This window comes from Euleptes europaea, chromosome 1 (genome assembly GCF_029931775.1).
Source record: "Euleptes europaea isolate rEulEur1 chromosome 1, rEulEur1.hap1, whole genome shotgun sequence".
Classification (NCBI taxonomy): Eukaryota; Metazoa; Chordata; class Lepidosauria; order Squamata; family Sphaerodactylidae; genus Euleptes; species Euleptes europaea.
Genome location: NC_079312.1, coordinates 145,417,841 through 145,445,354, shown reverse-complemented (window position 1 = coordinate 145,445,354; position 27,514 = coordinate 145,417,841). Strand labels below are relative to the sequence as shown.

The following is a 27,514-nucleotide window of genomic DNA, read 5'->3' as shown; positions in this document are numbered from 1 at the left end:
GGACTTGATGGGCCTTGGTCTGATCCAGCAGGGCCTTTCTTATGTTCTTATGTTTCTTATGTTCTTAACAAAGTCAGATTCTGAGTGTGCGTGGGAACATTGTCGTTGCTACTGCCCTGCCAAACAATGACCACTACTGCCCTGCCAAACAATGATCACACTTCTGATTAGAAATATTTGTGAATTCTCACCACTGTCTACTAGTATTAATGGCAAGGGCAGCCTGACATTTAGTGCTGCAGTGTCATATATACCCACCCACGTCTCCCATTTGACCCAAAAATAGATAAGTCAAACCCATAGAAGACTATATTGAACTCCTTTTTATTGGCCCAACTGGTCCTATGGGTCATACCCTTGGGAGCAGAGGTTACAGCACAACAGTTCTCACAACCACAACAGTGATCCCACGTAGGTTGGGTTTGTGCGGTGGCTCCAAACAAGGCTCTCAAAACAAGCTGAAAAGTGGGTCACTGAGCATCATATTCTCCACGAACCTAAAGCAAAGAACAAAGATATTGATTTAATTTTCCCCTGCCTGGTATTCTGTGGTCTACCAGATATGCTTTTAGGGTTGCCAGTAGAGTATACCAAACAATCACCCTTGCTCAACATCTTGACAGAAATCTGCTCCAGGGTGACTTGAAAGCATTCTACAAAGACAATCGGAAGCCTTTCTGGACAAAGCCCTAACCCTGCCCAGCTCACTTTGTAAAAACACTTGGCGGGCACTAGGAAAAGTATTGGTGGGCACCAATGTTGAGGGGTCCCTGGTCCAAGCTTGAGTCTGAAATTCTGTTGGCTCCTCCCCATTTGTTGCACTCAGTAAAGGGGCCTTGTGTTTCAGGTTTTGGCTTTGCAATTACTGCTCAGTTTAATCCCCTGGACAGTTCATCCGAGACTGTAACACTTTATATGTAAAGTTGCATATGGGTTCTCTCTCAGAGAGTAATAGCCCCAAGAGCAGGAAATTCAGACATACAAAAGTCCCACCCCCATCCCCAAGTAGTGCAATCTAGGAATAGCTTAACAGTTTAATTATAAGCTCGGGCCAAATTAATCAGAACAATAAGACAGGTACCCACTATCACAAGATCTGCTCTTGTATTTTTAAAAACCTTGTTTGTTTTCTACAGCTGCTTCCTGACATCTGAACTCTCATGATTTTGTAAATGGTCTTTGAACTCTGCAGTTGGGTGAGAAATTGGTTTGTAAAAAGATACTAAAGGTGAAGCTTCATAGTCATTGCATCCTAGTAATCATATTTTGATTTGTACTTGCAATAGAAGGACCTGTTATTGCTCCTAAACAATGCTTTTTGTTGTTGTTGAAGGGGGCTGATTTAAGATTGCACTGATTTCCACCAATTCCCCCTCAAGACTTCGGATGGCCCCCCTCTGATGCTGGTACTCAGTCCAGCATGTACCACCACCACACACAAAAAACAACAACAACTGTGCTCCTAAATAATTGATAATTTATCCAATCCATTTTCAACTCAGTGTGGGGTGTAGTGGTTGTAACACAGAACACCTAATATTGTGGGTGTGGCGGTGAGAATGCTGGAGTAGGGAAGGGAGACCTGGGTTCATTCAAACTGCCCCCTCTGCTGTGAAGCAAACTGGGGGTGTCTGGGTCAGCCAGTACCAGCCTAACTTACAAGCTTGTGGTGAGGATAAAATGCAGGGTGGGAGAACCACACATGCTGCCCTTGAAGTGCCTGGTTGTCTTAGAGTCCAATAAAGACAACTAGGCAGAGGTTAAAAGCAACAGTTCTTTATTTAGCTAAACACAGACCTGGGGTGAAATAACCCATAAATAAGATGCAGAGTTACTCACCAGAGAAACAAAGGAAGCTTAGTATCATTTATGCATTCGCATGGGGCAGGCCCATGGCTGCTGACAAGCAGATTGATACACAAAAGCACCACTGCACATTAGGTATCTACTCCACTCTAATTAGCTTAGCCTATAGATATTGCCCGAAGACGTCTCTAAGCAAGTGATCTTGGAAGTAGGTCTTGTGATCTTGGAAGTAGAAAACACATTCCTAAGCATGAAGGTAATTCAGAGCTCTACTGGTGAAAGGCCGTACCAGGCACAGAGAGCATGATTTGTTGGTTCATGGCTCCCGGATGCCAACTTCCCCAAAGCTTCCATGTTGTGTGCATATGAGTACATAGTATTTTATACCAGCCTTTATATCTGGGCATTACACCCTAAGCTTATTTGGAGAAAAAAATGGGATAAAAATATATTGTACATGAGCCTGTTCTCCTTGTCAACCAGTTTCTTATTTAGCATCCTTACCACAAAGATTCCTTTGAAATGTGGTGTTGGAGGAGAGTTTTACGTGGACCGCCAAAAAGACAAATAAATGGATTCTACATCATATTAAGCCTGAACTCTCCCTAGAAGCTAAATTGACTAAACTGAGGCTATCATACTTTGGTCATATGAGAAGACAAGACTCACTGGAAAAGACAATAACGCTAGGAAAAGTTGAAGACCTCATATGAGATGAATTTGACTATCCACTGAAGCAGGGTAGTACATTTTTTAAAGTCTTCTTACTCTTCCATGGAGGAATATAACATGTAGCCCAATCTGCAGGGGGTACAGTCTAGACATGTTTGCCATCACATCTATAAACACTACGCCAGGGGTGTCAAACATACAGCCCGCGAGCTGGATCCAGCCCTTTGAGAGCTTTTATCCGGCCTGTAAGCCAGCTGAGGCAGCCACACACACATTCCTGATCTGGGCTAGTGAGCCCGGACTCACCAGCCGAGGCAGCCACCCCCACCCCCAGTCCGAAGGTGTCAATGATCAAAGACTGTTAAATAAAAGAAAATATTGTAAGAGTGTTATTGTTTTAAGCATGTCTGTGTTTTAAGTAAAAAAATAAAGTAAAAAATATTAATTGGCTTTGCCTGTGTCTTCTGTAAAGGTGTGTGTGTGTGTGTAAAATGCCGTCAAGTCACAGACCGACTTATGGCGACCCCTTTTGGGGTTTTCATGGCAAGAGACTAACAGAGGTGGTTTGCCAGTGCCTTCCTCTGCACAGCAACCCTGGTATTCCTTGGTGGTCTCCCATGCAAATACTAACCTGCTTAGCTTCTGAGATCTGACGAGATCAGGCTAGCCTGGGCCATCCAGGTCAGGGCTGTATTTCTAGTACCTGACATTAAACTCTATGGTACGCCTGGCCTGACGAAGTAACATTTATGTCATATCCAGCCCTCGTAACAAATGAATTTGACACCTCTGCACTAGGCATTAGTTTTATACATCTGTCAAAGACTAGTAGAAAGTATATGCCATTAAAGGTTTTGATTTAATTGATTGATTGACTAGTAGAAAGAAGACTGGTCCTGCCTCATTGTCAAACTTTGTGTGCAATGTAAGCCACTATGGTCCAAGTGTTTGACTAGAACAAATTCCCATTGGGCCATGGAAGCTCTTTGGATGATCTTGAGCCAGTCATGCTCGCTCAGCATAATATACCTCACAGGGAGGAGGTGGCTATCAGGATGACATAGAGGAGGCACAAATTATGTTATCAGTTGCTCTTGGTCCTTGTTAGGGAGAAAGGGTACAACATAAATAATGTTCACAGCCCCTGACCTGGATGGCCCAGGCTAGCCCAATCTTGGCAGATATCGGAAGCTAATCAGGGTTGGCTCTGTTTAGTATTTGGACAGGAGACCATTAAGGAGGTCCAGGGTTGCTAACTTGCTACACAGAGGCAAGCAATGGCAACCATTTGTACTGCAACCTCATGTGAATATTGGGGGTGGTGGGTAAGAGAATAAATAAATAAATCCACCTCTTTCTGCCTCTTGCCTTGAAAACCCTACAGGGTCGCCATACGTTGGTTGCAACTTGCTGGTACTTTCCACCTCCAATGTTCAGAGAAAGATTATAATGTAGGGAAAGTAGTATTGTCCAGTACAGTTCCTCATATTTATTTATAGGTATAGCCAGATGCTAGTTTAATTTCTTTGCACACTTGCGTGTCAAATCTAGGCACTACAAAAGTATGTTTGGCAGCCACTGAAAGTAGCAGCTCTGCATCTCTTCTTTGTGACGCCTCAATAGATTTAGTCAAAATGACATGTAAGGGGGCACTGCTGTTCAGACTTTTCCTGTCCATTACAAGTAGCAGCTAATGGGTGGGGGTGGTGAGGAAACCAAGCACAATGACCTCACATCTTTTCCTAGACATTGCTAGAGAGATGCAGAGAGGGAGAGTAGGATGGTCATTCTTGTTGGCAGCTACACATCCATTGAAACATCTAACGTGACCTTGCTGAAGGGGTATACCACCCTGAACTCAAGGGGCTGATTCTCTGCCTCCTACTTCATGCTTACTTGGTTATGGGGCTCTGCGGCAGATGATGCTTTTGAACTTTTATCCATGGTAGAGCATCTTGCGGCTGGACTGATGGATCACTGGGTAGCCACCAGCCAATGTCTTGTCCACAGGTCATTGGTACCCTGTAGACTTGATTAGGGTCTAGAAAGCAAACAGATCTGTTAGATAGGAGAAGGCAAAAGCAGTCTGCAGGTGAGAGAGTTAGAGGGGCTGGCCTATAATGCTTAGCCAGAATCCATCATCTCAAGCATGAGTTCACACAACTATGGAGCTGACAGAACATAAACTTACTGTGGGAGCAAGAGGCTGTTGTGCTTGTTATGATTTCCTTGAAGACACATCCACTGGTCGCAAACAAGAAGAGTTGGTTGTTATATGCCGACTTTCTCTGCCACATAAGGAAGAATCAAACCAGCTTACGATCACCTTCCCTTCCCCCCACAACAGACACCCTGTGAGGTAGGTGGGGCTGAGAGTGTGTGACTAGCCCAAGGTCATCCAGCTGGCTTCATGTGTAGGAGTGGGGAAACCAACCAGGTTCACCAGATTAGTGTCCACCGGTCATATGGAGGAGTGGGGAACCAAGCCCGGTTCTTCAGATTAGAGTCCACCACTCCAAACCACTGCTCTTAATCACTACACCATGCTGGCTCTCTGTTGCTGTATTAGGGCATATGGGATTGGGGTGGGGAAGCTTTGACATTACTTTAGAGCTTGAGTATTTAATATCAGAGAAGCAAAAAGAAAAGCAAACATTTATATGATCTCTGGCTACTTTGTCTCTTCCAGCATAGTACCCTTCTAATCCAATACATTTAGCCTTCCCACCCACAATCACATCACCCTTTATTCATTTCCCAGCCATGGGCATTAATAGTAATCCAGGTCCCAAGCTGGACCCAGTTCTCTACCCACCACCTTCTCTATTCACATGAAGTTGCAGTACAAGCATGGCAGACAGAACCAACTCACACCTTCAATCTCAGTGTAGAATTTTTGGGGAGGAAGGAATATTAACTCTGCAACCCAATACAAAGTTGTTCCACACTTCCCCCTTCCAAACATAACAATTTTAGACTACACACATGGACGTGGACTTGGGAATGCTTAGGAGGGTTTTCAGGTAATCTACAACACCAATTGGTGAGACATAAGTAGACTTAACAGCACTGCTGATTCCTACTGATCTTGTGATTGCAGTGCAAAGGGATTCAGACAAAGTAGCTTCTACATGCCCACTGCTAGTGTTTTCTGCCAAGAAAGGCAACAAAAAAGAGTTTTTAATAAATGTAATGCAGGCTGACAGCTGATAAGGTGCCATCAGGAGCTGTTTCCTAGCTGCTGCGTAGGTCCTTGTTGCACATCACATCAGTTCCCTTCTTCAGAGAACCCAGAGAAATTCTTTCAAACCCATCTTCTGCTGTCTCACAGCATACTTTTAATCTAACAATTTCTTATACACAGCTGCAGCTAACTCAGAAGTCCTTGCTACCAGGCACTGTGCTGACTGTACACATGAAGCTGTCTCATGCAGCATCAGGGCACTTGTCTGTCAAGGTCAGTCTTGTCTTTTCTGATTGGCAGCAGCTCTCCAGAAGATGTCTTTCATCACCTACTATCAGAGCCTTGAAACTGGAGATACCAGGGACTGAACCTGGGACCACCCACCCCATGACTCATTCACAAATATGGGCTACATTCTAAGAGATCCCAGAGAGGCTCTTCTGCTTTGGGGGTATGTATTGCCCATTACCCATTTGCCTTTGCCATTTTTTTTAACCTACATTTCCTGAGCTGTCTCCGTCTGACAGCCTCTCGATACCTGGCGTGGCTACCTCCGAACCCTGTGTCATCATATCCTCCAGTTCCTATGGGTGGCAGCTTTGGGTAGAAAAGTTCCAGTTTGGGTTGTGGTGTTCCGACTGAGGATGGATAGGAGAGGGAAAAAATTAAGTGCATCCTAGAAGGCAAGAGATCACAGGGTACAGTTCAAAGCAGATGAAGTCTCCTTCTCATCATGGCAGGGTATCTGGAGATGCCTGATGTAGTTCCTCTTCTGAGTCCCAGGGAATGGTGAAATGCAAATTAAAGCGGTCTGCTGAACAAGTTTCTGAGACTCAGCCAAAATGTAGTAATAACTTTAGCTTATGTATCAAATGAATTGATTATATAATTGACAGCACAATATTCTAGCTAAGGTGTACAAGTCTTAGTCTGAAATGAGCCTGCTTTTGAGAGACAATTCATTAGACTTTATTGTATCACTCTTCAAACATGCGAAAGAAATCCCAAAAGCCAGAACGTGTCTGAGAAAATGCAAGGCTAGAGACATGTCTAGTATTGTAGGCATTCTAGCACCATTCCTTGCTGCAGTCCTCCCATCTGCAGACTAAAGGTACAATCCAGGAATTGCTTTACAAACTATGATGCACTCTTAGTGTAACTCAAGCCTAAGCCTACTTGACAGAGGAAAAGATCTCACACTGGCCAAGTTGTAGAAAAGGAAGACTAAGTTCACATCAGTGCCCCCCCTCCAGTGGATTGAGAGAAAGAGATTGTGTCTCAGCACTGGAAAAATTTCTACTAGGGAGGAATTGCTGTAGGGCTAAAATTCCAAGAACAGTAGCAGCAACCTGAACAAGGTAAAGATTAGTACAGTTGATGTCAGGCTCTCTGTCGGCCCCAGATATGAAACAAGATGGTTTCCCCCACGGACAAAATTGAGTTTTTTGTGCACTCCGTTCCTCCCCATTTGCACCCGGTCTCCTGCCCTAGATCTGCACCTCAATGGAGACCCGCCCGAGTAATCGCTGATCTGATACCAGGTCCCGCAAAACAATGCCGGAAGCCCAGGAAGATCAGCCAGTTAACGCACGCATTTATTTCCTATATGCGTTGTCTTAAGTCTTTACCGGTAGTTAACTTCTGTATTGTTTCTTTGTCTTCGAAACCTAATCAACCCCATTGGCTCCTTCCAGCCCCCAGAAAGGTAATTTCAGGAGTTGTGGAACTCACATGGTGTTCTATGTGGGTTGAGGCGCTGCAGGGAAGAGACAGAAGGGAGTGAAACTGGCCCTTCTTTGTTTATTGCAAGTGCAGGTCCAGTAATGGGACACAGTGGGGAGGCTGTGTCCCATTACTGGACCTGCACTTTCCCCAACCCCCATTCTCACTGCAGCAGCTCTACTTACACCGCTTTTCCTTTGTGCAAGTTCTGCAACTAGCCATGAAGGATCTTTGAGGCTCAGAAGGGGCTACCAGAACAGAATGTTGTTTCCTATGTCATCTATTCATCTGACATGAGATCAAGGTTAAAGATAAATGCTTGTGACGAGAGATTTTGTCTGATTCATACATTTGATGTCTTTTGATGCTTGAGAATATTTCAATATTCTCATAACAATACTTCACTGTTCTCGTAACAATTGGACTCTGGAAAGGTGTAAATAGGGACAAAAAATTGTAAGAGGCTGAAAATTCTCTGTCAGACATGTTGTCTGTATGAGAGTTTTCCCAACATGGCGTATTAATGGGTATGTGTCAAGGAGCACCAGCAGCTGCAGTCTTTGAAGCTCACTTGTACTACAGGAGGGCAAGCAAGCAAGTTAATAAAAAACCCGAGCAGGGAGTCCACCCTGCTCTTTGGCAGCCTGCCACCACTCTTGTACAGGGTTTAAACCAGGCTGCGGCCAAGAAACAACCCAGTCTGCCCCTTTACAATCACAAAACCAAACACCAACCCTGCAGGGGAGCACACCTGCAAGGTGGGCTTGCAAACACTGAAGTCTTATGGGTAAGGGTGCTGCCTTAACCAGGCCAAACTAGATTTAGCTTGAAGCCAACAAAGTTCAAGAAGCAAGTCAGAAAATATAGTTTAAGAATTTATTAAGGCTTGTACTTAGTTCCAGATAAAGGCATATATGAGCATAGCAAATAAAATAACAAAGCTTAAAGCAAATATCTTACTACACAGAAGAGGTTCGGTTCAAAGAGGTTTGGCACACAAAACAGTTACCTGTTCCCAAAGGTTTCTCACGGGCTTTCCCCAATATCAGCATTCAGGATATTATCTTAAAGCAATCTTAAAATCCAAAATTTAGAATACAACAGTTAAAGAAGTCTGATTTAGTTAAAAGAATCTGATTCACACTATCTAGAATAGCATATAAGTAAGTAGTTCATACATACCAAGCCAAGTATCTTCTGAGATTCTCTGAGTCTCTGCAAAGACTTAGAGAGATCTAACTTTCCTGCCTTTCCCTGCCTGCATTTATACTTATCCAATATTAATTAAATTATGGTTGTACTCTGAGATGGCCCCAACGTCAAGTCCAGAGTCTCTCAACACTCCTTGGGTTCTCCCATATAAGGACTTCCTTCCCCAGCAGGGCTGTCTGCTTGTCATGGCAACATACTTAACAGTCAGTTATAGCTTTATAATATTCAGTTATATTCGCTATTCCATACATCTAAAATATTCAATTCTACTAGCATCGTCTTATTTTAAGAAATGCAGTTAAAATGAGCATAATATCTTTATTCTATCTTATACCTATGATATATAAATCTAAATACCATCATAATATTCATTGTAAGATTCTTTTGGACCCTTCTACCATAGAGGATCCTTTAGCTGTTGAGTCTGAATACTTTGAGGCCATTCTACTATAGAGGATCCTTTAGCTGAATACTTTTGAGTAACTAAGCAGGCAAAGACTTGGCACATCAAAGACTTGGCACATCCTCAAGGTCTTCACAGTGTTAGTTATAGAGACAGCAGAGAAATACTTCTTGGAGGCTAAAGGAAGACCCAGACCATATTCTTGAATGGAATAAAAGGGTCCTTTGCTCCTTTGCCTAGCTAAGAGGAGACAAGCCTCTAAATGGACTTTTATTAAAGTTATAAGTCTAAAATAGGGAAATTCGGTCTATGTACAATACTGATATAACAATTCATATGTTCTCATATGTCAAAGCCTATAACATCACCTTCCACTACTGCGGCTGCCCAGTAGCTACCCTTCAAAGATTCCTGTCTGTTCTCTTCTGCTGATGTGGCCATTGATCCCTGAAGGAGGTGGATTTTAGCCTGGTGTCTCAACTGTGACCATTCCACCCTGAGTGACTCTGCTAGGAGTTTAGCCTCTTGAAAGTATCTAAGCCACTTATGTATTGCTGTCAGCTTCACTGATACGCACAAACCCCCTCACCACATTAAGGTGTGCAGAGAAACACAGTGGGGGACCATAAGTATTGCTCTCAGGAATTTTGTTTGAATGATTTCAAAGGATCTAAAATTGGCACATGTACATAACTTGGATCCATTTAGCAACTGTGTAATAACCTTTGCCATAAAGGCACGGATAGCTGAATACACACATTGGCCTCCTCTGGTGTGTGTGTGTGTGTGTGTATATGTGTGTGTGTGTATGTGTGTGTGTATACTTTGCCAAGCCCCAGAAGACCCCCAACATAATCTCTGTACTTTTTCCATAGTAGAGGGGAAAATGAAACAAACAAACATGGCTTTCCCATGACGAATCCACCTAATTGTAGCTGTTTAAGGGTGTAGGGAGTTCTCTTAAAGGATGTCACCTCCCACAGAGAACAATTCTCAGGGTTCCTGGGATGAAGTGGTGAACATCAAAATCATGTAAGTTATATTCAAAGAGCAGTTACTGCTGCTGTAACCCAGGGTAGAAAAAAAGTGAAATATTTTCATTGAGTAAGCACGTTTTAGAACTTTCTTACCTGGTTCTTCATGTTTCACTAACTCTAGTTTTCTCTGACGAAAGGGTTCCCGGTAACCCACAAAAGTTAATCCAAAGAAAGCCATTCTACTACGGTATGGGCTCAACCAACACTAAAACAATCCCACTGCAAGTCTCTTTTAATGTATATGTTTGCTTTGTTACCATGGAGATACACAACCTAGTTCACTGTATTTTCTTAACCAATCAAAATATGAGTGGCCATTATGACACCTTAAGAAAAATGCTTAGGCACCCACAATAACTTATAGCTTTTGTCTTTACGATAGGTGTGAGGTGATCACTGTCTAAGAATGCAATCCTGCACAAATTTAACTGAAACTAATCTCCAATGAACACAGTAGGATTTTGTTTGCTGGTAAACAAACATAGGATCAGAGAATAAATGAGACTTGATAGTTTTTTCCTTTCCCATCCCATCAGAATGTTACTTCTGTAGAATGGATTTGTCTGAATCAGCTGCTGAAGGACAGCAGTCACAGATTATCTGATGGTTGTCCTAATCTACTGTTTCACAAAGCGCCTTCCAATTCGCATGAAGTATCAAACTAGCTGCCTTCAGTTGTGAATATTAGAGTGCACCCTGCCTATAACACTTTGGAGAATCTACAGTAACCGATTCTGGCTTCATTGTCATTTTCTGCTATGTTTTATTGTCCGGTAAATCAAATGTTTAAAGATCAAAGGCAGGAAATGGCTTTACACAAAGACGCTTTGTTTTGTTATAGTTACATTACTATAGAATCCACATACCTATGCCAGTCTTCACTCTCACAGCATTACTTTAAAACAAAACATTCTGTCTCCATTATGAGATAAGGAACTGCGACACAGAACAAGACTTGCTCAATTACTGCACACTGGAAGATCACAGAAAAAAAGAGAAAGCAAGACCTAAAAACAGACCATGAATGGAAAGAAGACTGTGAAGAATAACCAAAACACATCATTCTACATTTTAAAGTTAAGAATTTCAGCATTACCTAACTTACAGTCAAAATTCAGCTTCTTTCTGCAAGTTATGCAATTTTGTGTGTCTAATCTGATCTATTTTGTCCGTATTTTTATACATTTCTGTAATTTTATATGTACAAGGATACACTTTTGCATTGCATTCAGTACATTACATAGACCACAGAACTAACCACATATCAAATGACTGTTTTTATCTGATACACCTTTATTTCATTTCCGCTCTTCTCTAAGATAGTTTCAGAGGGTAGCTGTGTTCATCTGTAGTAGAAGGGCTAGAGTCCAGCAGCACTTTAGAGACCAACAAAAATTTTGGGGTATAAATACTCGAGAGTCACAGCTCTTAACAGGGTGAATAAAAACCAATGGGGGTTCTTTAAGTTAAAAAATCAGATTTTTAAATTTTTAAATGAGGTTTTTTAAAATTTCAGATTTTTAAAAATGAAATGTTTTTTTTTTGAGGAAAAATCTACTTTTCTATTTAAGATACATTATAGTCCAAAGGTTATTCATCATGAAATAAGGATTAGTTTTTAATTATGTAGCATGAGGCTGTATATTCATGCAATGTTTACATTTTTGGTACATTAATTCCATCAATCAATTCCATTAATCCATTCCATCAATCCATTCACAATCCATTCACAACCTCTTCCAGAGGTTTCTGTAAGATTATTGTGGGCACTTTTTCTATCTTGAAGATATTATCACAGATGTTTGGTTTTGCAGTTCTCAAAACAGTGGATTTGTGTCTGCAGACATAACATGCCTCTTCTTCAGAGCAAAAATGCTATAAAATAAACATACAGAGTTGAGAAAAAGGCCTTAATCCCATTTTTCCTTTGTATCCAGAATCAACACCTTGCTCTTAAGTGCTAGGTTTCATGAAGTTCAATGAACAGAAGATTGTTTGGAGTGGAATAGATCTGCACAAGGAGCTAAGTGTGAGGAGAGGGGGGCAAGCAGTAAAAAATGAAAGTGAAACCTTTTGAGCAGAATACTCCACAAGTCTTGGGATCTTTGTGTGTATAGCCTGAGGTTTATCATATTATTCTCTTCCTGTAGGAAAACCTAAAATGGCAGCAGGCCATAAGAGAATCTCAGTTTGGGAATGTGTTAAGTTTTTCGTGTATGGACAGGGCTGCTAGTCAATCTGTTTTTTAAAAAAAATATATTTTGTTTAACCACATCAGTTAACATACATGGACATTTAAGCAAATACAAAAATACATATGCTTTGTTTTAGTTAAATAAAGCTATTTAAATTGCTATCATTAAGGTAATGATTATTTTTCTCCTTCCAATACAGTACAGCAGAAAAATGGTCCAAATATGAATGATTTACCTATTCAACTGGAGGTAGTTCACTTCACAATAATTTTGTAATTATCTAAATATTTCTAATAGTACAACCAAATCAGTAATTTTTGATATAACTGTAAAACTAATCTGAAAATTTATTATTCTAAAAATATTATTATTCTAATAATAATTATTATTATTCACCTGTTTGTAAATATCAAGATTATACCAGAAATAATGAGTCTATGTAAAAAGAACCATGACTTAAATCTAGACTTACTGAATAGTGATTTAAATTGAGATTTAAATTGATTTGATTTCAATCAAATCCACCCTGGCTCTCAGTATCTGACAAAGGGAGCTGTGACTCTTGAAAGTTTTCCACTATTTTCTATGGGCAAGTATGCTTTCCTTTATTCCCTATGGGGCAAGGGTGGTTTCCTTTATTCTCTAGGTGCAAGGGTGGTTTCCTTCATTCCCTATGGGCAAGGGTACTTTCCTTTATTCTCTATGAGCAAGCATAGTTTGCAGTATCCTCTATGAGCAAGCATAGTTTGCAGTATCCTCTATGAGCACGCGTGCTTTTCTTTATTCCCCAAAGGCAAGGGTGCTTTCCCTTATTCTCTATGAGCAAGTGTGCTTTCCTTTATTCCCTATGGGCAAGAATGCTTTCCCTTATTCTCTATGATCAAGCATGCTTTCATTTATTCCCTATGGGCGAGAATGTTTTCCTTTATTCTCTATGGACAAGTGTGGTTTCCATTATTCTCTATTGGCAAGAGTGGTTTATTTTAATTCCGAGGGGCAAATGTGGTTTGGTTCCCACTATTCTCTATGGGCAAACATGGTTTCCTTCATTCTCTATGGGCAAGGGTGGTTCCTTTATTCTCTGTGGGCAAGGGTGCTTTCCTTTAATCTCTAAGGGCAAGGGTGGTTTCTTTTATTCTCAATGGGCAAGCAAGGTTTTCACTGTTCTCTATGGGCAAGTATGCTTTCCTTTTTCCCTCATGGGCGAGAGTGCTTTCCTTTATTCCCTATGGGCTAGGGTAATTTCCTTTATTCCTAATGGACAAGGTCAAGGATGGTTTCCTTTATTCTGTATGGGCCAAGGTGTTTTCCTTTATTCATTATGGGCAAGCATGGTTTCCATAATTATCTATGAACAAGTGTGCTTTCCTTTATTCTCTACGGGCAAGCGTACTTTCCTTTATTATCAATGGGAAAATGTACTTTCCTTCGTTCTCTATGGGCAAGCGTGGTTTCCTTTATTCAGTACAGGCTGAGGTGGTTTCCTTTATTCTCTATGGGTAAGCATAGATTCCATAATTCTCTATAAAAAAGCGAGCTTTCCTTTATTCTCTATGGGCAAGCATGCTTTCCTTCATGCGCTATGGGCAGGCATACTTTGCTTTATCCTCTATGTGCAAGCTTGCTTCCCACTATTCTCTAGGGGCAAGCGTCCTTTCCTTTACGCCCTATGGGCAACCATGCTTTAATTAACCCCCTATGGGTAAGCATGCTTTTATTTATTCTATATGGGTGATGGTGGTTTCCTTTATTCTCTATGGGCAAGCATGCTTTCCTTTATTCCCTATAGGAAAGTGTGGTATCTTTTATTCCCTAAAGACAAGCATGTGGTCCGTCATTCCCTATGGGCAAGCGTGGTTTTCACTATTTCCTACGGACAAGCGCGCTTTCCTTTATTCCTATTGGCCATGTTAGTTTCCTTTTTTCTCTATGGGCAAGCATGGTTTCCTTACATATTTAATTATGCAAAATTACACAATATGATCTAAATGCCAAAGCGACCATTTTCGCCAGGTGAACTGATCTCGATCAGCTGGAGATCAGTTGTAATAGCAGAAGATCTCCAGCTAGTACCTGGAGGTTGGCAACCCTAGCAGAAAGCCAGAAGACTTCCTGACCTCCGCAGGCAGGCCATTCCATAAGGTGAGAGTCACAACAGAGACGGCATATGTATAAGCAGTTACTGATCTTGCCCATTGGCAGGTTAGCACCAAAAGGCCCTGCTCTGATGAGTGAAGCTGTTGTGGCGAAGCATAGTTAAAGAGAGGAGCCATAAATGCAAAGCTCAAGATAGCACAAACTCCCTAGGTTATTATTCCCACATAAAATGGAGATTCACAATCCAAAAACGGAAGTTAGAAGTCGTGCGGTTGCGCTAGATCTCTAGGTTGTGACGTTTATGAGCATATAAACCTAATCAACACAGAGATGACGGGCGCCACTACTGGGTGTAAAAGACCAACGGAAGTTTATTATTTCACACCGGAAGTTCAGGCTGCGGTTGTTGTTTTTCAAATGTAAAGTGGTTTAGCGGGGCGGGAGGGGTTGGGAAGATCCACGCATGCGCAGGTGGATCTGGCGAGATTACGTACACGTAGGGGCAGTGCGTACTGCGTGCGTCTGGGCGCGCATGCGTCCTTGTCGACGGTGACGGCGGCCATCATGGCGGTGTGTGGCGCGGTGGCTGCAGCGGCTGCAGGCGGAGGGAGGCGCTGGTACTTCAGTCGGGAGCAGCTTGCGCGGAGTCCTTCCCGTCGCGCGGGGATCGATCCGGATAAGGAGCTGTCATACCGGCAGCAGGCGGCTAATCTGCTTCAGGATATGGGCCAGCGCCTCAATGTGTATCCATTCGGAGACTAGGCCGCGAGGCTCGGCTAAGCAGTGTGGGGGAAACAGGCCTCGGCGAAATGGCCTAGGCCCAGATGAGTGTTGGGTAAACATTTAGCCCGGAGTTATGCTTAGGCCGTTACGCCGTCTGAGTACTGCATACGGGACGTTAGGGGTGGGATGGAGCTGAGTCCCTGCCAAAGATCTGAGTAGGGCTCGACTTACAGACTGGGTGCTTTATTAGACCGGGTCCTGGAAAGTTTGTGCCACGGTTCGAGAGTAGGGGCTGAAGCTCGAATGCACCTGTGGGTGGTCGGCGAGTTGTTGAGCCTGCGTTGCCTAGATGATCAGTGGGAAACTAAAACACAAAAGTGGGAGAATAGGCTCTGATGCCCGGGGAACCGAGCGAGGCCTTCTCCAAATATATTGGGCGAGCAACGAACTATATACTGAGTATCCACATGGACGTCTGTTTCCATTCGTGAGTCCACATTAGCAGAAATCATTGTACTTTTAAGAGCAGGTTGCTGGGGTGGGGTGGGGTGGGGGTGAAACCAGATTAGAAGAAGGGAGCCATTTCTGTCCCTTGTATACATTTTCCAGGCATTAGGATATTAATGCTTGCTTAGTGCTTTCTGTGCCTAAAGTGCTTTACCTAATTCTATTTTAATATTTTAAAGATGTGCCCGATGAAAAACATGCATGAGATCTCTTTTATTAGTGCTGTTGATTATGGTTGATAATGTTGGGGGTAGTAATGCTTGGTACTTTATTTGAATGTGTAATTTAGGGTGAGACTGGGGCTGGTTTAGGGCTGCAGTTGTGTGAATATGTAATGATTCAGTGGTAAAGTTTATGGTTGCTGTACCATCCAATCATTGGATTTGCAGGGAGTCCATATCTCAGGTGAAGTATACAGTTAGCTCAGCACAAATCTGGAGATCAATTAAAGAGCTGATGTGTGCTTGCTAAAAAAATTAACATAAGTGTTGGTTAATACTGGAATGCACACAGCAAAGTAGTCTGTTAAAACTGGAATTGCTGCCTGAATTGTTAACAGGTGTGTTAACAAAAATAAGTTTTTCTAAGCTTATTTTTAAATAAGCTTAGAAAAACTTGGTCTATTTTTTCCTTAACTGTAAGTTGTTAGTTCTCAACTGACTATCAATACTGCTATCGTCTATATGCATCGATTCTACATGGTTCAGTCCTTTACCCAGTTTCATCGGAATGTAAGTATCATTTGAACTGCTTTGTTAGCATAAGTTGTATCAGGGAAAGAGGGCATGAGCAAAATTCTGTAGTGGAAATGTTTAGAAAATGTGGCATAGAGTAAAACTGTTAGCAATACTAGCACTATGCAGCTTAACTGACGAGTGGCTATAATGTATCGTGTAAAGTGCTTGTAGGCAACCTGCAGAGTTGGGATTTTGGTCTCTGTCCCTGTAGTACCTGAATCAGAAGCTTTTGGATAGGTGAGAATCAAAAAGGTAGCTGCCACAGAAGGTTCTTTGTGGTGAAGAGAGTGCTTCTCGGCTGGCTATGTTGTTGGATTCGTCACTCAAGGTTTAGTTGTGCTGGGGAGGGGGTCAGAGTTTTTAAATAAAGTAATTGACATACTGGTATACCATCTTGCTCTTTTCTACTACTGCAGCCAGACTAACACAGCTACCCACTGTGGTATACCATCTGTATGTTAATTACTGAAAACCCTCAAAAAATCCCCACCCTAGTGGTGTGAGGGAGGGTATGGCTCCTGCAGGGACCAGGTAAGGGAAAATGTCTTTTGTGTGGACAGAACTTTGACAATCTAGACTTCCCCATCCACACTGCAGCCAGGATGGCTTTGCTACAAGCATTCCCGAAACATTGCAGCAAAGCAGATTTGGGAAAGATGGCAGAAAAGATGAGGTAAACCAGAGAGGAAAATAACCTGCTTCCCAGTAGCATCCAAGCGAGGACAACTAATGTATGTGACCTTCTGTAATTGTTCTGCTGAGACTTTTGTGGAATTTTAAGGGAGATCAAAGAAATTAGGTATCAAGAACAAGGCACTGTACAGAACAAGTTCTCTGCAGTGGATGTAGTCACATTTTTGTTTCCCCACAATCATATAAACAAGATGTATGTATCTTTAAAGTAAAAACAACCTTAAATTACCTAGAAATGCACACTCTACTTTAAATTGACTTCCACTGTTTATGTAACTTGTGAGTGTTATCTGAAAAAAGTTCCCAAATTAATACCAGTTTTTAGTAGTATGTTATAACATAGATTTTATATGATGTAACATAATAGACTTAAGCATCCATTCATGCCTTGTCGAATCAACTTTTTACTTTGTGCTGTATATTTTATGACTAGTTAATCAAATAGTAACATAACCAGGTCTAAGATCATACTGGTAAGGTAACAGATTTCTCTGGTCATTTAAAAGGTTTTTCTCATCTGAAGGCAGAGGCTATATTATCTGTCTTTTCTTTATAAAGTCTGTGGCGCCAGCTGCCCTTTTCTTGGCAGCCAAGGTGGAGGAACAGCCTCGAAAACTGGAGCATGTCATCAAGGTTGCTCATGCCTGTTTGCATCCTCAAGAGGCTCTTCCAGATACACGGAGTGAGGTAAGTAGTCGTGATCAAGACTGGTGAGGGAGGGGAGAAAAGAACACATCCTGACAGTGCAAACCCCTCGTGCTTCATTGGATATAGAGTGCTATAGCCGTGTCATAAGAAGAGTGGCTAAATTCAAGAGCAATATTAACTAGTTCTTGAACTTGCTGATGCATAGCACAGAAAGCTCTGGTTTTCATAAGCCAAATGGCTTGTCTGTCCTGTGTCCTCCTGCTAGTGTGTTGTGAATCAGGTGTGTATAGCACTGTTTGCATTAGACTTTGCATTGAGGGGTGGATTTTGCCTGCCAGGATCACCCCTCTTATGGAGATGCAGAAAATGATATTTGAAGCTCAATCCTGTCCCCTGCCATTCAAAGAGGACTATTGTTTCACATCTCACCACTGCTCTTCCTGACAGGACCAGCACATCTAACCTTTCCAATAAGGGGGAAGCTTTATTCTGAAGCCAAATTGGAGGAAAGGGCCATTTTTTTTAGCATACACTGGTAACTTCATGGCAGTTGAAGCCAGTGGTTCAGCAGTTTTTCACAAGCAAGAAATGTGTCTTAATAGGCACATCACTTACTTCTGGAAATGAGATGTCTGTGCCAATTCTCTCCAGTGCTGAGTATGATAAAGGATTACCCCTTGTTAGTTTTTGCCTCTTCAAGAGAGTGTTAGAAATATGCAGGCTTGATACAGAGTGCCTCATCACAAGTAACCTGCCTGTCCTCTCAACCCCAGGCTTACCTGCAACAAGCCCAAGACCTGGTCATTCTAGAGAGCATAATACTGCAGACCCTGGGTAAGTTTTTCAAAGCGGACGGGCTGCTTCATGAATCCCAGACCCAAGAAAGTTCCGCAGAGTGGAGGGTCTAACCCAGTCTTCTTCACAGCTGGAGGGCAGAGGCACAGCTGGCCAGTGTGGGAAAGCACCAGTCCAGGCAACAAACCATTTCACAACAGCTAGTTTATGATTTGATATGCTTGTTTAGTGCAAATATGAAAATTCAAAAATTGGTTTCAGTTTTTCCCTTAACAGGTTTTACATTGCTCAGGTTCCAGGCCTTGTATTCTGAAATTTAGCAACTCAACAACCTAACAATCTGATTATATGATCAGCTCTCTGATCAGCTCTATAACCCAGGATGGGAGATAGGATAACAAACATGACTAGTTGGTGATGAGCTGTCATTACTTATTGTTTGTAATTTTAATTTCTTCAGACGTTTTTAGCAGCTAAATCGGTACTCTTTCTGCAACTTTGAAAGCCACTTGACTCAAAATGTTCTATCTTCCCAGTCTTCTCAATTGCATGCAAGTGCAGAACTTCAGACATCTCAGGCTCCTGTGTGTAAGGCAGTTAATTGTAGTTGTATGTAGTATTTTCTCCAAATACATGACCAATGTTTAGGTTTGAGTACTGCAAGAAGTCGCTAAATTGATCATACTAACTTGATGCTTTTAACAGTTACTTTCTGTTTCATGCAAGTATTGGGCTCAGAGTGTTTTGGTGGTCTTTACCTAGCAATTTCTAATTTGGACAGCTCATAGTCTAGATGCTGGCAGTTCTTTAAACTGTAACAAAAGTAATAAACCCTTTAAAAATCCTAGTCTAACCCAGGACATTTGTTCTCTTAAAAGGAAAGCATTGGCTTGTTATGGGGTAACATTGTAAATACCTCCAAGCAGATGCCAGAACTTTATCTCCTGCTGTTGTCTTAGTGCAGGAAATTGTTTTGATTCAAAATGCTTGTATGTTTTCCCATAAAATCTTTTCCGTAGAGCATATTGTTGCTTCAGAACCTTGTAGTATGTATGATTTTTCCTTTACTGTGACTAGATATCTGATCCATCTAAGCCTAGGAAGGAGCCCTTCTTTCTTCCTCTTTGCATCCAAGCATAGCGCACAAACCTTTGTGGGAAGGGGACGGATGGGCAGGATCTCTTTGCCTCCCAGGATTCGGAGGCATGTGTGGTATGTAGAACCACAAATATGTTCTGTCCTTGACATATCTGATATCTATCTTTCTTCCAGGATTTGAAATTACCATCGATCATCCCCATACACATGTGGTGAAATGTACTCAGCTTGTGCGAGGTAAGCAATGATGCAGTGTTACTGTGATACTGGCATTGCAGTTGCTCTCAGAGGTTTCTCAGGTGCCAGTTGATGTCTGAGTAGACAGTCCTGTTCGTGAATGGAAAGGTTTGGGGGCTTCAGGTTTTTATTTTATTTATTTATTTTGTGATTTGTAACCCGCCCTCCCCTGCTGAAGCTGGCTCAGAGCGGGTTTAAAGGACCTGTAAAGCATAATATATTGACCCATTATCCTCTGGTCTAATATGTTAATGGGGGGTAAGTTTTTCAAAGTGGGAGTATCGCTTGCAGGTTATGAAGCTTGTCTGGGAGTTCAAAGCAAGTATTTACAACAAATGAATATATATCGGATCGCAGCAAATCCATGTGCTGCTATTTTATGCTGCTTTGAGTCCTGCATGAGAACTTCCCTTTGTATCTTATTGGCTATGATGCTCAACCATTGGTCTGATCCGTCATGGCTGTTGTTTCAGTAGAAGCACATAGGGGAACTTGGAATATCTGACAAAAATTAACTCATGAATTTCTCTTTCTTTTACAGCCAGCAAAGATCTGGCACAGACTTCTTACTTCATGGCTACCAACAGGTAGGTATTGACCTCAAAAATAAATTGTTTGTGTGTTATCTGAAAATGGGGTTCTTCATCACTACAGAAGAGTTTTATTCAAACCTTGCAGAAGAAATCCATGTTCAGCTATATGCTGCATTGGCTAACAGTGATTTTCAGCTTATTGGTAGGAGCTAAAACAACCTTGCAATAAGATCACAAAATTATTAGTCCATGCTTATTTGTTAGTTGAAAGGGAGAACATAGAAAAACATTGTGTAAAGATTCCCTGCCTTATAGTCTACAGTTAATTCTTACTGGCTATAGGTATTTAACTTTTTACAAGTGGGAGCTCAAATTACTTTGTTCCAAAGGGCTAAGTTGGTGGACACTTATCAGTTGTAATGTTAAAACATGGAGTCATTGGCTAAAGTGACTTTTTCTGATTTTAAATTTATTTTAAGAATGTGTCTATATCTGGACTTTCTCCCCACTGGGAACCCAAAACAACTTACATCGTTCTCCTCTCCATTGTATTCTTACAATTTGATGAGGTAGATTAGGCTGAAAGTGTGTGACTGGCCCAGGGTCACCCAGCAAGCTTCTGTGGAAGGGTCTTCATACATAATCAAATGAAAGCATTACTTCCTGTCTAATTGTTGCTCTGGTCTTCACACACAAAATGAAAACACTGGCTTGGATCCTGCCTGCAGCTTCCACAGGCAAAATTTATCTCCAGGGAAGCATCCCCCCTCCCACTGTAACTCAAAATACCCCCTGAAATGCTGCTCCTAGAAAATGGGGACCCCCGGGAATAACTTTGGGGCTATCAGGGGTCCTCTGCAGGAGGGGGAAGTCACACACACACTCTGCACACAAGTTTTAGGTGGAACACAACCCACTGTATTGTATCTAGTTCTTTTGACAATCTCTACTGAATTCAGTATTCTCATCTGGCACAAATTGGCTTTTTCTGACATTGTTGATGTGTGTAGCAGTGAGAACATTAATGCCCTACACTGTATATAGACCTAAGGAATTTTGGATTGGTGCAGCATGCAGAATTCTGGTAATTAATTTGAAAAAGTTTCTAGTCTGCAGAAAAGGCATTAAATAGTGGCTGGTGAAATTTCAAGACCAGAAAGCATGTGTGTAAACCTTCCAGTGGTCAATTGTTGGGGATTGAGTGTGTTTACAATTTCCTTGCTTCATCTGCAATGATGTATAGCGAAATAACAGTGTTCAAAAAAAGCACTCATAAACTTGTTTATTTGACAACAGTTTAGGTCAGCTTGGTGCAGAATTTGGTTTTGGCTGGTGTGCTGTATAAAAAGTGCCCTCGGTCATCACCTAGTTCTGCTGGAAAGTACTGTAGAAGTGGGACAGGGGCCATTGAACTGAGGCTCATTCCTCCTAAATGGCCTACCAGCAAGTCCTATTATCTCAACAGCTGCTGCTCTCTCCATATTTCCCTTCATCTGTAGCAACCAGAAAGAGGGCTGGGGGAGCAACTGGTAACCCTCCAAGGGGCCAATCTGCCTAATTGCTGCCATTTATGGATCACTATTGTAACTACAGTACAATCTCTATAACTTTTAAAGAAGGTTCTTTGTGATATAAGTATACCACGAGTAAAGCCGTGTTTTATTTTTGCTGTCAATGTCACTTGTCAGGTTTCTGGGGCTCAGTCCTGTAGTTGGTGTGCAAATTTCTAAGTGCAGAATTGGCAATGGAGAATGTGAACAAGCTAAAAAGGAAGTAGAACATGACTATGGGTTTATCAACCATAATTCATCTTGTGGCTTGTTGGTTTTTTAATCTGCTGCAGAGTATTGTGCTGTAAGTGATCAGGTTAAAGGAAGTTATTGGCATCTTTTGTCAAGTGAATAAAGTTCCTGTAAAAGAGCTGAATTGCCCAGATCTCCACACAATCCAGATGCAACTAGTTTATTCAGCCACATTCAAAGAAGTACTTTAAAAAATACAGCATTTTTGCTTTCCCATTTTATAGGCCATATGGGGGTCCTAGAGCTTCAGGCTGACAGGAGCTCTTGGAAGACCTTGTGGAAAAGGCTGAAACGGAGTTGTTATGAGCAGGTCATACTTGACTATGCAGGATAATAAAAGCTTTTAAAGCTGAGGGATGCCCACTTCTTGCAGTGTCTGTCCAGCGGGCGGTTGTGTGTGCTGCTGTCGTTCAGGCTTGGGAGCTTACAGCTTTCTGTTTCTCTCTCCCTGCTGGTGATGTCAGCCTTCACCTAACCACCTTCAGCCTGCAGTACACCCCTCCCGTTGTGGCCTGCGTCTGCATCCACCTGGCCTGTAAGTGGTCCAACTGGGAGATCCCAGTCTCCACCGACGGGAAGCACTGGTGGGAATACGTTGATGGCACTGTAACTCTGGAACTTTTGGATGGTAAGTTTGGAGCAAGGTCAAATGCATTCCCATTCACAATAAGAGATATTTCATCCACTTGGCATCTCCGTTCTGTGATTTCAGCATGGCAATTGAGAATAGAAAGCGTTAAGTGGGATGAATTTTGTAACTTTGAGTGGTTGCTATTTGTCCTGCGACTGCCCCCTGCTCTTGCTAGAAAGGGTGGTAGTTAACAGTGTCATTGCTGTGGTTTGCAAGTATTATCGGTCTCATTGCCACTATGTTCTTTTGCTTCCTTTTCAGAGCTAACACATGAATTCCTGCAGATCCTTGAAAAAACTCCTAATCGGCTGAAACGAATCAGGAACTGGCGGGTAAGAGCATGAATTGTGTGTGTAATTCAGTGTGACAAGTAATGTGGAAAGATCGGCTTAAGAAAGAACACTGCTCAGTAAATAAGACTCCCTTTAGCCTCTTGTGTTGTTAGGATTTTAATTCTGTATCTGGCTTAATCAATTTCTAAATGCATCTCTTCATACCTGTATCATCTTGAGTATGTAGACGGGCTGCACAGATTGTTGGTTGCTCTGACCCAGTGAGTGACTTTTTTTTTGCTTGAATAACCTGTTAAAACCTGCTGCAGTAGTGTATGCTTTTAAAGTAAGAGTTACAAAAGGTGGAAATTGTCATTATAAAATTCTTGTTCTGCTTGAAATATGGAATAATGAGGCAAAGCCCTGAGACTTGTACTCCCCCCTTCTTGCATGAGGGAACTTTATAGAGTGGTAGTCTTATATGTTGTATGTCATTGTAATGCAATTTGTTTTCCTAGCTGTAGTCCAACATTGGGGCAATAAAAACACACACCTTGATGTGTAAATGACACTTTGTGTCTATATCTCTTTTGTATATTTAGGGTGAGGTAGAGGTGGAACAGCATAATCTTGGTGGCATGGAGAACTCAAGGTTGTTGTTGTTGTTTTGCTTTCATTTTAGGCAATCCAGGCAGCCAGGAAATCAAAGACTGATGAGCAGGGTGATGATGATTGTCTCTCGGAACAGACAATCCTCAGCATGATCTCCAGAAGCTCCTCTGACACAACCATTGCGGGTCTGATGAGCTTGTCAACTTCCTCAACTGCAGGAACTGTGGCTTCACTCCCAGCTACCACAGGTGACTCCCCAGGAGATCTGTGCGGTGCAGAAGTGTCAGACAGCTGGATGGTTCCAGTCAAACTAGAGGCTGGCCATAGGCCTAATGAAACCTCTCTCACTTCAGATCATCCACATCATGACAGCAGTAGAGGCTCCTTCTCAAAGCAGAGCACTAAGAGTGCAACACTAGCAAAGGTGTCATTAAAGGAGTACCGTGCCAAGCACGCCGAGGAGCTGGCTGCCCAGAAACGTGAGTTGGAAAACATGGAGGCTAACGTACGCTCTCAGTATGCTTACGCTGCTCAGAACCTGCTCATGCAGCAGCAGCAGGAGCGGGATGTTCAGCAAGAAAGCAACCCATCTCCCATCATCCTGAAAATCCCCTTGAGCAGCAGCGTTGATGGTTCGGAACGGCCCCCTGCTGAGAAGGCTGACAAGTCCTCCTCTGCCCTCAAAGTGCGCCTCCCTGTTTCAGGGGACAAAGCTGTCCTTCCTTCCTCCAAGCCTGAAGAAATAAAAGTACGCATTAAGGTGCCAACTACCTCGGAACGGCACAGTTCATCTGATGAGAGTAGTGGTAAAAGCCGGGGCGAGCATAGGGAAAAACACAAGGGCCACTCATCCAACCATCACCACCATCATCACAATCATCACTCTCACAAACATTTGCACACGCAGCAAGTTGGAAGCACCAAGCGACCAGGAGATTCTAAGCATGGCAGCCAGAGTGGCATGGCACCCCACAAAGGTTACGTCCCAACTTGTTCCTCCCGTAAGAGACCCCTGGCTGAGGAGACATCAACTATAGCACATGAACACCAGCCCAAAATCAGCAAGAGTTCAAAAGGGCCGGCCATGTCATTCCCTTTCCCTCAGCACCCTGGACATAGCTTGGATGCAGCCAGTTTGTCTTTTGCCCAGGGCAGCAAAGCCAGAGCAGCTCATGGAAAATTGGACAAGAGCACAGTGGGGGCCAATGGGCATAACATGAACCAGACCATTGACTACCAGGATACAGTGAACATGCTGCACTCCCTGCTCAGTGCGCAGGGCATGCAACCCACCCAGCCGCCCACTTTTGACTTTGTGCACTCATACGGCGAGTACTTGAACCCCAGGGCTGCTGCCAGTGTAGATAAACCACGGCCACCCCCTCTGCCCTCAGAACCGCCCCCTCCCCTGCCGCCTCTCCCTAAGTGATGACCGTTTTAACTACTGAAGTTGGGTTGTCTTCTGCAGAGGACAAGCGGTTCAGTCATCTCCACTGCCTTGTGTGAATGCTCTTTATCCCCCCCCTTTTAAATGTTTTTATTCTTGGTATGAGAATGTGGAACCCTTGAAGCTGTGAAAGGGTCTACCCTCTTTCTCTGTGTGCTTCCCCCACCTTTCCCTCCAGTCCTACTGGAAAGAGATGGGAATGTGTTTCCTGTGAGACTGAGCCTCGGTATGCAGAATTTTGAAGTTCATGAACCAACAGGAGAGAGGGGCACAGGGCTATTTAAATTGTCTCAGTCTTTCTCCTTCTAAAAAGACATTCTAAATAATTTAAAATAAGTTATATGTTCGTATTGTTGATTTTATTTTTCTAAGATGGACAAGGAAGGGGTTAGAGTAGAAACTGAAATGGGAGCAGGGCTTTGTGGGCTCTGCCTGCTTACTCTTTAAGTGCATCTGGTCTTGGTGGAAGTTGCTTCCTTCTGGATGGAAGTAGTGGAGGTCTGAAAGGAGGCGAACGTATGTGTGGGAAAGGCATGAATATTGACCAGAATAATTGTGGTCTACTGTGGTGGGTTTTTGTTTCTTTTGCCCCGGTTCCCTCCACCTTGGTTTTCAGCTGCTCCCCAGTGAGTGAATGGGAGACAGATGCAGACCCCTTCTTTCCAAAGTACTTTCAAAATAACAAAAGATGTGTGAAATTGCTGGCTTTGTCCAGCCCTTCCTGCTGAGCAGGGAGTAGGTAAGAACCCAGCTTCCTTAACTTCTCAGTTCCCTCCTTGATCACACTGCTTCCATTGGGATGTCCGGTAATGTGCCTGCCACCTAAATGCAGTCAGAGGATGAATGGATTAGCTAGCTGATGCATTAAAAAAATTGGATGGGATCATATTATAAAGATGAGCATGACTGTGTCCTCCTGTGGGAACTCTGTGTGCCTTCAGAAAGAAGGGTTCCTGCAGCAGGCAACGGTGGGGCTGCTTTGGGAGGTGGAGCTGGAAGGAAGCTAGAAAGCCTGTATGAATGTTAGAACAGTAATCGTGATTCTGGGATGTTTTAAATTATATTTAAACTGCATTATGAGATGAGATTTTCACATTTTGTTAGAGGGAGAAAAATACTTTTCAAAGTATATGTAAAGACAGCAACAATGAAATCAGAGAAATTTGGATTGAGAATGGAAGAATGAAAAGAGCTGATAAAGCATTGATGAATTTATGGGAACCTACTTGTCTTCTCATTTCAAGATATTTGCTAGCACTACAAAATTGTGGCCAGCCAGAGGATGCCCTCAATTGGTTTAAGTTCTGGGTAGAAGAATGTGGGAAAGGACCCTTGTTAAAAATAGTTCCAGAGATGTATTCCAATCAAAGGTTGCACAGCAAAAGATACAGCAAACTCACTGGCCTAATTCTCCGACCCTTTGTTAAGTTACTAGGGCTAATTTTTAAGCATGTCCATTCACTTGGGGTTTCTCTAGATCACGTGAAAGTGCTCAAAGATTCAGCCTTGAGTGATAGCCTCTGAGCAGTTGCACAGAGGACTTTGAGTTGGCGCTCTAAAATCCCAGCCTTGTTGCTCTTTAGATGTCCAGTCCCTGGTTCAGCAAACTGGTCAAGGCTTTTCTACCACTGAAGAAAACCTCCAAGTTGAAAAATTCAAGCTGAGGCTTGGTGTGACACAAACCATGCTCAGTTGGGATAGAGTATTTTGACTAAAATATATTGCTAGTCCACTGCAGTGTATTCAGTAGAAACAAACAATGGAGGGAAAGTTAGGAATGACCTGGGTCTGCAGTCTCATGTAAGAAGAGTCATGTTTTTGCTGGTTTGCTGGTTACTGAGAGGTGCACCATATTTAAAATAACAAAGGGTACTTGGTCTCTGAGTAGCTGTTTTGGTTTAATTAAAGTGTTCTATCTGAATTTGGAACAGTAACTTTATTTCCCCACAATCTGGATTTCTGGATCGCAAACTTTGGGCCTGATTTCACATAATCTTTCAGAAACTCTTTTTAATTCCCAGCTCATATTATCACTAGTCTGAGTTTCAATAAATGTACTGTCTGCACATTTGGTCTGTTCAGTATTTTATCTATTGCATGGCGTTATTAGGTGCATGCCCTTATCTCTGAATGCCCCAAGAGGAGCTGCTGCACGCAAGAATTTGGAAAGTAAACTTTGCATTTGGAACTCCCCACCACCACCCCAAATTCCCGGGCCCTAGTTTTTATATTAGGATTTAATGTTTGCTTAATTTGCTTTTCTATGTGCCAAGTGTCTTCAGTTTAACTGATCTGCAGTACAGACAAAACTTTAGGTTGGAAGGGGGCAGATGAGTACAGCAGTAGTCTTTGCAGCAGTCTTAAAATAGGCTATGGGTTAATCCAACAGTGTAAAAGCTATATGAACTTCTGTTGGCACAGGGCAGGACATCATTTTTGTTCCCTCTTTCC

General features: G+C 42.4%; 2 protein-coding genes across 3 annotated transcripts; one reads left to right on the top strand and one right to left on the bottom strand.

Moving 5' to 3' along the window:
- Window positions 1-448: 448 nt before the first annotated feature.
- SPMIP11 (sperm microtubule inner protein 11) lies at window positions 449-10,216 on the bottom strand. The gene is made up of 4 exons (XM_056867159.1): window positions 10,130-10,216; window positions 6,163-6,300; window positions 4,375-4,519; window positions 449-497 (listed from the first exon to the last, which is right to left on the bottom strand). The coding sequence occupies exons 1-4, from the start codon at window positions 10,212-10,214 to the stop codon at window positions 449-451; spliced, it is 417 nt and encodes a 138-aa protein (XP_056723137.1). The 5' UTR covers window positions 10,215-10,216.
- Window positions 10,217-14,878: 4,662 nt separating this feature from the next.
- CCNT1 (cyclin T1) lies at window positions 14,879-25,135 on the top strand. Of its 2 annotated transcripts, XM_056863455.1 has the most exons (9): window positions 14,879-15,071; window positions 16,208-16,289; window positions 17,547-17,675; window positions 18,410-18,470; window positions 19,704-19,766; window positions 20,308-20,353; window positions 22,566-22,729; window positions 22,994-23,064; window positions 23,687-25,135. In XM_056863455.1, exons 1-9 carry the CDS (start codon window positions 14,893-14,895, stop codon window positions 25,043-25,045), a joined length of 2,154 nt encoding a protein of 717 aa, XP_056719433.1. In that variant the 5' UTR covers window positions 14,879-14,892; the 3' UTR covers window positions 25,046-25,135. The 2 variants fall into 2 exon arrangements, with proteins under 2 accessions (XP_056719433.1, XP_056719442.1); XM_056863464.1 differs by lacking the exons at window positions 14,879-15,071; window positions 16,208-16,289; window positions 18,410-18,470 and having other exon boundaries at window positions 17,568-17,675.
- The last annotated feature ends 2,379 nt before the right edge of the window (window positions 25,136-27,514 follow it).

Bases quoted from the DNA above. Each gene is read 5' to 3' on its own strand.
- SPMIP11 (XM_056867159.1), bottom strand. From the start codon at position 10,214: ATGGCTTTCTTTGGATTAACTTTTGTGGGTTACCGGGAACCCTTTCGT. The intron at 6,301-10,129 runs GTAAGAAAGTTC...ATCCATCCTCAG, and splicing joins AGTGAAACATGAAGAACCAG to TCGGAACACCACAACCCAAA. The intron at 498-4,374 runs GTAAGCATGAAG...TCTTTGCTTTAG, and splicing joins CCGCAGAGCCCCATAACCAA to GTTCGTGGAGAATATGATGC.
- CCNT1 (XM_056863455.1), top strand. From the start codon at position 14,893: ATGGCGGTGTGTGGCGCGGTGGCTGCAGCGGCTGCAGGCGGAGGGAGG. The intron at 18,471-19,703 runs GTAAGTTTTTCA...TCTTTCTTCCAG, and splicing joins CATAATACTGCAGACCCTGG to GATTTGAAATTACCATCGAT. The intron at 22,730-22,993 runs GTAAGTTTGGAG...CTTCCTTTTCAG, and splicing joins AACTCTGGAACTTTTGGATG to AGCTAACACATGAATTCCTG.